This window comes from Cololabis saira, chromosome 1 (genome assembly GCF_033807715.1).
Source record: "Cololabis saira isolate AMF1-May2022 chromosome 1, fColSai1.1, whole genome shotgun sequence".
Taxonomy (NCBI): Eukaryota; Metazoa; Chordata; class Actinopteri; order Beloniformes; family Belonidae; genus Cololabis; species Cololabis saira.
Genome location: NC_084587.1, coordinates 43,214,584 through 43,225,865, shown reverse-complemented (window position 1 = coordinate 43,225,865; position 11,282 = coordinate 43,214,584). Strand labels below are relative to the sequence as shown.

Sequence of the window (11,282 nt, the reverse complement as noted above, 5' to 3'; positions counted from 1 at the left end):
AACACGACAAAAAACACCTGAGGCCATAAATGCTCTTAAAGCTGAGCTGCAGACACAGACTTGGAGTGAAGTCTACAACGCATCTGACCCAAATGAAGCCTATAATGCCTTCTTGGCTGTAGTAATGAATTCATACAATAAGCACTGCCCATTAAAAAAGACACTACATACAAACAAACAAAAACAGGAAAAGCCATGGATAACTCAAGGTTTAAATAATGCATGCAAAAAGAAGAATCTACTATACAAAAACTTCTTAAAGCAAAGAACCAATGAAACAGAAACACGATATAAAAAATATAAGAACAAACTAACCAATATATTAAGAATAAGTAAGAAGGATTATTATCATAAACTATTGGAACAACAGAAAAACAACATTCAAGGTACCTGGAAATTACTGAACAGTCTAATCAAGAAAGGCACAGGAAAACCACAATACCCAACGTTTTTTAAAAAGGATAATACAATAAAGGAAAACACAAAAGAAATCGCAAATGAATTTAATAAATTCTTTGTGAATGTAGGACCAAATTTAGCAAAGGAGATTGAGGACCTGAGAGAAAATGACGGCCTAGATGAAGGTCTCATTGATCAGAATCCACACTCCATCTTCATTGCTAGTGTAAATGAACAAGAAATATCGAAAATTGTTAACAATCTGAAAAATAAAAAATCAACTGACAATACAAATATAGACATGACTTTAGTCAAAAATATAATTGATACTATTGTAAAACCTTTTACCCATATTTGCAACCAATCACTCTTAACAGGTATCTTTCCAAATAAAATGAAAATAGCTAAAATAGTACCAATATACAAAAGTGGAGACAAACAACTATACACAAACTATAGACCGATATCACTCTTATCACAATTCTCTAAAATTCTAGAAAAACTTTTTGTAGCAAGACTTGATAGCTTTATTGAAAAACACCAATTACTAAGTAATAACCAATATGGATTCAGAACCAACAGATCAACCTCAATGGCAGTTATAGAACTGGTAGAAAACATCTCTAAAGCAATAGACAATAAACAATACACTGTGGGGGTCTTCATTGACCTAAAAAAAGCATTTGACACAATAGATCATAAAATACTATTAAAAAAATTATATCGATATGGAATCAGGGGTATTGCCCTCTCTTGGCTGGAAAGCTATTTAGATAAAAGAATGCAATTTGTTAGCCTAAACGGAGTCGAGTCGGAACCCTTACAAATAACTTTTGGAGTTCCTCAAGGCTCTGTACTAGGGCCAAAATTATTTATCCTATATATAAACGATATATGTAAAGCCCTACAAAAAATGCAGTGTGTCTTATTTGCAGACGACACAAGCCTGTACTTGTCTGGTACAGATCTGGAGCAGCTCCTGCATGTAGTACAGAAGGACCTCAACATAGTGAATAAATGGTTTAAAATAAATAAGCTATCATTAAATATCAGTAAAACCAAATTCATTGTTTTTGGCAACAAAATGATAAATGCTCCAATAAACCTAATTATTAATAACATAAAACTAGAACAAACAAACACTACTACATTTTTAGGAATAACTATTGATGAAAAACTCATATGGAAGCCATATATTAATACCTTAAAAAGAAAATTATCTAAAACAATAGCTATATTATATAAAATGAAAGGTATTGTAAATAAAAGATCATTACAAGTACTATACAGATCCCTACTACTCCCATACCTGACTTATTGTGTGGAAGTGTGGGGGAATACGTACAAATCAATAACTCAACCCATTTATATTTTACAAAAAAAAGCAATTAGAATTGTAAACTTGGCTGAGTATCTTGCACCAACAAACCCGCTTTTCATTCATAACAATACACTTAAATTCCAAGACATAGTTAATCTGAACACCACTGTTATAATATACAAGGCTTACAACAATTTACTTCCGGGCTGCATGCAGGAACTGTTCAAGCCAAGAGCGGGCAAACACGACCTCAGGGGAACTGCAATGTTTGACACAACAACAGTTAGAACAAACGCAAAGGGAAGATGTATTTCTGTTTTAGGAGTAAAACTGTGGAACTCATTAGAAAATGACCTTAAACTAGCAAATTCAATAAAAGCATACAAAATATTATTCAAAGCAAAGGTAATGGACACATATATAGAAACACAATAAACAAACAATGAAGAATGCACACATGCACGAGATAAAATGACAACTTACATTGGTTTTGCCGGTTTCCTTAGCATCTTTTCACTTTCTGTTTTCAGAGCTATCATTATTATTATTATCATATTATTGCTATTATTATTATCATTATTACTATTACTATTATCATCACCATCATTATTATTGTTATTATTATTATTATTACTATTATTATAACTATTATTACTATTATTATTATTATTATTATTATTATTATTACTATTATTATTATTCTGTGTAGACTTATGATACTTCATTTGTTTTTTTGTATATTTTATTCTGTTAAAAGGTGGGCAAGATAAGCTTTATGCTTCAAGCCCAGACCTTTTCGGTCAAATCACAATGTTGACCAGGGAAAAACCTGTGTTATCTTGTTTGTTGTTTTTTCATTTTTGTTTGTGATTGACCGAAATAAATATTTACTACTACTACTACTACTACTAGTCTCAGACAGCTTCCCGAACTAGGTTTTCTGTGCATTTATGTCTTCCCAGTCTCAGGTCTTCCCAGGTTCCTGTTCCAAGTTGCTAATCCCAGGTCTTCCCCGGGTTTCTGATCTCAGGTTCTTAGTACTCAGTCCGCCCAGGTGCATGGTCTAAGTTTCCTACTCCAAGGCTCTCTCAAATTCCTGGCCTTAGTTTCCTTGTTTTAGGTCTTCCAAAAGTTCCTGGACAATGTTTCCTCATCCCAGGCCCAACTTTTCTCGTCTTTGACCCACCCAGTCAGGTTATAGAATACCTAGACCAGGAGCCCTGTATCCATCCAAATTCCTGACCACTGCAGGTTCCTGGACAAGGTTTCTTAGTTTCTGGGCTTTAAAGATCCTGGTTTTCTGCTCTTTGGTTCTTACAGATTTTTAAACCTACGTTTCTTAGTTTTGGGATCTTGGGAGTCTTGGGTTCCTGATCTAAGGTTTTTAGACCCAGACCCTTCCGATGTTTCTGGTGTAAGTTTCCTATTCCTGGTTCCTTACCGGTTCCCTATCTAGGTTTTGTAGAGGTGTCTGCTTGACTGTAGTTAGATATCCATGCTGCAGTTGTCCTGGACTGTGTGTGAGCGTGCATGTGTGTGTGTGCGTGTTAGGAAATGTTTCTATGTGACACATGACCAGAGATCATGTCTGTGTTTCCAGAGGAAAAACTTTCAGGTGTGACCACAGAGCTGCGGGCCTACAAGGTAGTGACCGGTCTACTCTGCTTCGTGTTTCTGGTCCTACTGTTAATCCGCTTCACCAGACCAACGGTTACGGCGCTGCAGAAGAGACGTGAGTGCACACACACACACACACACACACACACACACACACACACACACACACACACACACACACACACACACACACACACACACACACACACACACACACACACGGTACCATTTTTTCAGCTATTCTGATGTAGATTTACTGCTCGCTTGGGATCATTGTCCTGTTTCATGACCTAATTTCAGCCGAGCTTTAGCTGTTGGACAGATGGCCTCACATTTGACTCCAGAATAGTGTTCAGAGGAATTCAGTACTTTATTTTATGCCTGCAAGGTGTCCAGGTCCCAAATCATCACTCCTCCACGCCGTGCTGCGCAGTGGGCGTGAGGTGTTGGTGCTGACATGTTGGCAGGGAGGCCAAACAACTCCACTTTGGTCTCGTATCTCTCTAAGCTAAGCTAAGCTAAGCTAAGCTAATGGAATGCGGTCTAGAAGGTTTTCCTCTTGGGAATAATCTCCAGATTGTTTTAAAATGGTTTCATAAGATAATTTCTTATCTCTTTCCCTCTTGACACCAAATATAAGGTTCTTACTTCCACTCATGTAGGTTGTGGAGGTTTTAATTCAGAATGAGAAGCTCCTCCTGCCTTTAATCATCACGGATCTGATGTTGTGACTACTGATATAAGGTCAACGACCTCCAGCTATTGTGCACCAACCCGATGGATGTCCTTACTTTAAGTCAGTTGTAAATATTCCATGTAAGCTGAGAAATTTGTCTTTCAAGGAGGGGTGGAGCATTTCTGAGTGCAGGTTAACAAACCCCAACCTTCCCGTGGTCTCGGCGAGTCCCCGGAGGACAGACGTCCCTACAGTCCTCTGCTGATCACTGCGTCTTCCCCACGTGAGTCCCTCTGATGAACCACAGTGCTGACATGACTGTCGTTGGTTTTCAGTGTCAGATCGGAGGCAGAATCGCTGGGTTGGACCCACTCAGAGCCACAGTGGTGAGTCAGACCCTTTCAGTCTTTCCAAACGGCACAGAGCCAAATGTTACCTCACGACCAGAAACGTGCACGCTGCAGTTCAATATGCCTGCAAACATTCAAACGTTTAGGTGTTCTGCTATTCCTACGATTGGATATTCACCTGAACTCTGGAAGTGCGAGTGTAGGTTGACCACTACCATTTTCTCTGGTCTCTGGTGGCTCTTTTTGTTTATAGGTTTGTCGTAATCTATCTGAACAATATAATATACCGTGAGAACATGTTCTCTTTGGGTTCCTTCAGAGGAACCAAAAAGATGTGATATTAAAGACATTCTAATAAATATTTTTCCCTTTTCTGCAGTTGAAAATCATTTGTCAGATGTTTTGCGGTTTGCTAAAGTTATAGCTTTATGCAGTCCACTGCCCTTAATGGATGTGAAATCCAGCTACGGAGCCCAAATTTTATTTTTTGAAGCAGGATGTAAATATGTCTATTTCTGCTGAAAGGTTGGACATTTGAACATGCAGGACTCACCTGGAGATTGACTCACCTTTGGAGCCAGCTCCTAGTGGTCGGTAGAGGAACTATAGGTTTTGTTCCTGAAGTGAGAATGTTGACACTTAAGCCCTGTTTCCACTGAGCGGTTCGTTACCGTCCGGTACAGTTCAGTACGGTTTAGAATGGTGTAGTCCGGGGGTCGGCAACCTGCGGCTCTTTAGCGCCGCCCTAGTGGCTTCCTGGAGCTTTTTCAAAAATGTTTGAAAATGGAAATCGATGGGGAGGGGAATATATTTTTGGTTTTAATATGGTTTCTGTAGGAGGACAAACATGACACAAACATTCTGAACGTTTTCCAATGCTGTAAAAATGTGTAGAATACTCACTCACTCACTCATCTTCTCCCGCTTTATCCGTTACCGGGTCGCGGGGGCAGCAGCCTCAGCAGGGATGCCCAGACTTCCCTCACCCCAGACACCTCCTCCAGCTCTTCCGGGGGGAGTCCGAGGCGTTCCCAGGCCAGCCGAGAGACATAGTCTCTCCAGCGTGTCCTGGGTCTTCCCCGGGGTCTCCTCCCGGTGGGACATGCCTGGAACACCTCCCTAGGGAGGCGTCCAGGAGGCATCCGGTACAGATGCCCAAGCCACCTCAGCTGACTCCTCTCAATGTGAAGGAGCAGCGGCTCGACTCCGAGCTCCTCCCGGGTGACCGAACTCCTCACCCTATCTCTAAGGGAGCGTCCAGCCACCCTGCGGAGGAAACTCATCTCGGCCGCTTGTATCCGCGATCTTGTCCTTTCGGTCACTACCCAAAGTTCATGACCATAGGTGAGGGTAGGGGCGTAGATTGACCGGTAAATCGAGAGCTTCGCCTTTCGACTCAGCTCCCTCTTTACCACGACGGTCCAGTACATCGACCGCATTACTGCGGACGCTGCACCGATCCGCCTGTCAATCTCACGCTCCATTGTTCCCTCACTCGTGAACAAGATCCCGAGATACTTGAACTCCTCCACCTGAGGCAGGACTTCTCCACCCACCCGGAGAAGGCATGCCACCCTTTTCCGGTCGAGAACCATGGCCTCGGTCTTGGAGGTGCTGATTCTCATCCCTGCCGCGTCGCACTCGGCCGCAAACCGCCCCAGCACATGCTGGAGGTCCCGGTCTGATGAAGCCAACAGGACAACATCATCTGCAAAAAGCAGAGATGAAATCCTGAGGTTCCCAAACCGGATCCCCTCCGGCCCCTGGCTGCGCCTAGAAATCCTGTCCATAAAAATTATGAACAGGACCGGTGACAAAGGGCAGCCCTGCCGGAGTCCAACATGCACCGGGAACAAGTCTGACTTACTGCCGGCAATGCGAACCAGACTCCTGCTTCGATCATACAGAGACCGGACAGCCCTTAGTAGAGGGCCCCGGACTCCATACTCACTCACCACCCCCCACAGAATGGCACGAGGGACACGGTCAAATGCCTTCTCCAGATCCACAAAACACATGTAGACTGGTTGGGTAAATTCCCATGAACCCTCGAGCACCCTGCGGAGGGTATAGAGCTGGTCCAGTGTTCCACGACCGGGACGAAAACCGCATTGTTCCTCCTGAATCCGAGGTTCGACTATCGGCCGTAATCTCCTCTCCAGTACCCTGGCGTAGACTTTCCCCGGGAGGCTGAGAAGTGTGATCCCCCTGTAGTTGGAACACACTCTCCGGTCCCCCTTTTTAAACAGAGGGACCACCACCCCAGTTTGCCACCCCAGCGGTACTGTCCCCTTCCTCCATGCAATGTCGCAGAGGCGTGTCAACCAAGACAGCCCTACGACATCCAGATGCCCCGGTGCCCGGCCACCGAGGAGCTTACGAACCACCTCGGTGACCTCAGCTTGGGTGATGGCTGAGCACGCCTCCGAGCCCCAACCCTCTGCTTCCTCAGTGGAAGGCATGTCAGTCGGGTTAAGGAGATCCTCAAAGTATTCCTTCCACCGTCCGACAATGTCCCCAGTCGAGGTCAACAGCTCCCCACCAGCACCATAAATGGTGCCGGCAGAGTACTGCTTCCCCCTTCTGAGGCGCCGAACGGTCCTCCAGAATTTCCTCGAGGCCGACCGAAAGTCCTCCTCCATGGCCTCCCCGAACTCCTCCCAGACCCGAGTTTTTGCCTCCAAGACTGCCCGAGCCGCGGCCCGCTTGGCCTGCCGGTACCTATCTACTGCGTCAGGAGTCCCACCGGCCAACATAGCCCGGTAGGACTCCTTCTTCAGTCTGACGGCATCCTGTACTTCCGGTGTCCACCACCGGGTTCTAGGATTGCCGCCACGACAGCTTCGAGCCGCCGCGCTGACAATGGAGGCAGAGAACATTGTCCACTCGGACTCGATGTCCCCCGCCTCCCCCGGGATCCGAGAGAAGCTCTCCCGGAGGTGGGAGTTGAAGATGTCCCTGACAGAGGGCTCAGCCAGACGTTCCCAACAGACCCTCACAATCCGTTTGGGTCTGCCCGGTCTGTCCAACCTCCTCCTCCGCCAGCGCATCCAACTCACCACCAGGTGGTGATCAGTTGACAGCTCAGCCCCTCTCTTCACCCGAGTGTCCAAGACATGCGGCCGAAGGTCAGATGAAACGACAACAAAGTCGATCATTGACCTCCGGCCTAGGGTGTCCTGGTGCCACGTGCACTGATGGACACCCTTATGCCTGAACATGGTGTTCGTGATGGACAAACTGTGACTCGCACAGAAGTCCAACAACAAAACACCGCTCGGGTTCAGATCGGGGAGGCCGTTCCTCCCAATCACGCCTCTCCAGGTATCACTGTCATTGCCCACGTGAGCGTTGAAGTCCCCCAGTAGAACAATGGAGTCCCCAGTTGGAGCACTATCAAGTACTCCTCCCAGGGACTCCAAGAAGGCCGGGTACTCCCCACTGCTGTTCGGCCCGTAGGCACAAACAACAGTGAGAGACCTATCCCCGACCCGAAGGCGCAGGGAAGCGACCCTCTCGTTCACCGGGGTGAACTCCAACACATGGCGGCTGAGCTGGGGGGCTATAACCAAGCCCACACCAGCCCGCCGCCTCTCACCCTGGGCAACTCCAGAGTAGTGGAGGGTCCAGCCCCCTTCAAGGAGCTGGGTTCCAGAGCCCAAGCTATGTGTGGAGGTGAGCCCGACTATCTCTAGCCGGTATCTCTCAACCTCACGCACAAGCTCCGGCTCCTTCCCCCCCAGCGAGGTGACATTCCATGTCCCCACTGTGAGGGTTGATGTCCAGGGGTTGGGTCGCCGAGGCACCCCGCCACGACTGCTACCCAGCCCACAATGCACCGGCCTGCCATGGTCCTTCCTGCGGGTGGTGGGCCTACTGGAAGGCGGACCCGCGTCGCCGTTTCGGGCTGAGCCCGGCCGGGTCCCACGGGCAAAGACCCGGCCACCAGGCGCTCGTCTACGAGCCCCGACCCCAGGCCTGGCTCCAGGGCGGGGCCCCGGTGACGCCGATCCGGGCGACGTAACGGTCCTTGCTTTTCTTCTCATCATGGTAGGCTTGTGAACCGCTCTTAGTCTGGCCCGTCACCCAGGACCTGTTTGCCATGGGAGTCCCTACCAGGGGCGAAAGTGCCCCCGACAACATAGCTCCTAGGATCACTCGGGCACACAAACCCCTCCACCACAGTAAGGTGGCGGTTCAAGGAGGGGATGTGTAGAATAAATATTACATTTCAACATTTCTGTTAACGAAGATTTGTACGGAAGAGTATCAGGGCCATGCAATTTCAATTTCAATTTCAATTTTATTTATATAGCATGTAATACAACAAATGTTGTCTCTAGACGTTTTCCAGAGATCCAGAACATGAACATAAACATAAACATAAACATAAACATAAACATAAACATAAACATAAACATAAACCCCTGAGCAATTATTACATAAACAATGGCAGGTAAAAACTCCCATAGTGGGAGAAAAGCCTTAAGCCAAAGCCATGAAGGAGAAAAAAAATTTTTTTTTCATTATGCACTTCGAGAAAAAAGTCAAAATGTCGAGAAAATAGTCGAAATGTCGAGATCAATGTTGAAATAAAATTCAAGAATAAAGTCGAAACTAGAGTCGAGCCTTTTTTCTCAACATTTCAACTTTTTTCTCGACATTTTGACTTTTTTCTTGACATTTCGACTTTTTTCTCGAAATTGTACTTCAACATTAATCTCGACATTTCGACTTTTTTCTCGACATTTTGACTTTTTTCTCGAAATTGTGTTTCAACATTAATCTCGACATTTCGACTTTTTTCTCGACATTTCAACTTTTTTCTCGACATTTCAACTTTTTTCTCAACATTTCAACTTTTTTCTCGACATTTTGACTTTTTTCTCGACATTTCAACTTTTTTATCGACATTTTGACTTGGCTACATTTGCAGCCGAGTACCCAGTTATAACTAATATAGATAAATGCAGCATGTGCTGCCCTCATTCTAAGGCTGATACAAGACTTTTTTGCGGCTCCAGACATATTTGTTTTTTGTGTTTTTGGTCCAATATGGCTCTTTTAAAATTTTGTGTTGCAGACCCCTGGTCTAGTCAAATCGGGTGAGCGTTTCCACTGCAAGTCGCCACGGCCCATGTGGGGTGTAGACCAAATGCCTAACGTCGCGTCATAATAGTGCGACGACAACAAAAGCTACCGTAGAGACGCTACCAACAGCAACAATGGAGGTCATCAAGCAGCTGGCTTTGGTTACGCTCGGCTTTTGGTACTTCATCTGTACGATCTACGCCACGTTGTTTGAGAGAAGATCATGGCTGGCGAAGAGTGTTTACAAACGCTCATGCTAGTTTCACGCTTGCTTTTGTCGTGGGTAGTGATATTTTCTGTCTGCCAATCAACAGATCAGTATCGTGTGATGCTAGTAGCTCTGCCCTTACCTTACCATGCCATTTGTCTATGTACCTGCAAACAATTGGGGCCCAAAAATAATACGGTATGGTTTGGTTTAATGGGACCATTTTATAATGGAAACACACAAAATATTGGACCGTCCCAGACCGTAGAGAACCATACTGAACCGTACCGAACCGCTCAGTGAAATCGGGGCTTTAATATTAATTCAATGTATTTGAATGAAGAGGAAGAAAAAATGTGTAGCCTTGCTGCATTTGTATTGTAATGTTGTATTTTAGGCTCTGCATAGACATCCTGCCCCCAAGTGGAGACCTGCAGTATGAAGCGTTATCGGAGGATTCAGGCCGCTTCCTGAGCGAGCGGTTGAGTTTGTTCGGATCCAGATGCGTCTGATCTGACGTGAATTTTACCTTGTGAAACTGAGTTACCCAAAAGCTGCGGTGTAAATGAACATGTTTCAGGTGTTTTAGTACTTCAGTAAATATGTTGTCATAGATGATCCTAAAGACTTGACTGTTCTGGCTCCATCAGTGTCCTACCAGCGAGGGAAAAATACGCTGAAAGACGGCGATGGAGAGATGAGACTTTCATTCCCAGGTAACTTACATCATGCCTGCAAGGGCCATTTCAGCCAGTAAAGCCGCTACAGAGGGAGAGTGAGCTGGTGGTGTGAAAGGGAATTCAGGAAAAAATATGCCAAATTAGACATTTATTATCCATCAATCTTTTACTGCAACTACTGAAAAAAAATGTGACCAAGGAGCAGAGTAAACTCTGAATGTGGCTGTCCGTCTGTGTTTCACCAATCAGCTCTGGAGCGCCTGACGATCCGAGACAGCAGAGACAGCAGTTCCTACAACTTCTGATACCTTCATCTTCATCCTCTCCGTCATCATCCTCTACATGTGGACTCAAGAGCTGTTTCTGGATTGATTGCTTTGCAAACGTTTTAAGGTGTCGAAATTTATTTTTCTCACACGTGCAAAGAGATTGAGACGTGTTCGGATGATAAAGAACAACTAAACCCAACCTCTCTCTTCAGTGAGCCGTTACGGTGTGCCGGCGTCACAATAAAGGCCCTCAAATTTAAGAAGGAAACATCCCAGTTTGCTGACTATTTTCTGCTCATGTGACTATTTCCTGAACATAATAAACATTTTGTTTTTGTTATGGTTTCAAAACAATGCAAACTGTAGGAGTCACATGACTTTTGTTAAATGCAAAATGCAAATTTGAGCCTTTATTGTGAAGATGAGTTTTTACTTTTTAATCTTTTTTAACATGAGACTGAGACTAAGTCCAAAATTCATCCAAATTCACCAGCATCTATTTTAAACTCAGTTCAGTTTTATTTATATTCTGTGTATTATAATGCAAAAAAGTGCTTTTCACTGGCTAATAATGTTAAACAGCTGTGACAGATGTACGTAGAGGACTGGAGAAGCCATCATTTGAAGACTGTGAGCTGAACTGTGTAACAAATGTTTTATTAGATTATTCA

At 44.8% G+C, this 11,282-nt stretch overlaps 1 protein-coding gene across 1 annotated transcript; it reads left to right on the top strand.

Annotated features, from left to right (window-relative positions):
* Positions 1 to 3,304: 3,304 nt before the first annotated feature.
* Positions 3,305 to 11,027, top strand: LOC133440957 (uncharacterized). The gene is made up of 4 exons (XM_061718344.1): positions 3,305 to 3,452; positions 4,349 to 4,399; positions 10,313 to 10,378; positions 10,592 to 11,027. Exons 1-4 carry the CDS (start codon positions 3,305 to 3,307, stop codon positions 10,645 to 10,647), a joined length of 321 nt encoding a protein of 106 aa, XP_061574328.1. The 3' UTR covers positions 10,648 to 11,027.
* Positions 11,028 to 11,282: the final 255 nt, after the last annotated feature.

What these genes read in the sequence shown, in the direction of transcription:
- LOC133440957 (XM_061718344.1), top strand. Translation starts at nt 3,305, where the DNA reads ATGTCTGTGTTTCCAGAGGAAAAACTTTCAGGTGTGACCACAGAGCTG. An exon ending in TACGGCGCTGCAGAAGAGAC is followed by an intron (nt 3,453 to 4,348) that starts GTGAGTGCACAC and finishes GTTGGTTTTCAG; the next exon opens with TGTCAGATCGGAGGCAGAAT. An exon ending in ACCCACTCAGAGCCACAGTG is followed by an intron (nt 4,400 to 10,312) that starts GTGAGTCAGACC and finishes TGGCTCCATCAG; the next exon opens with TGTCCTACCAGCGAGGGAAA.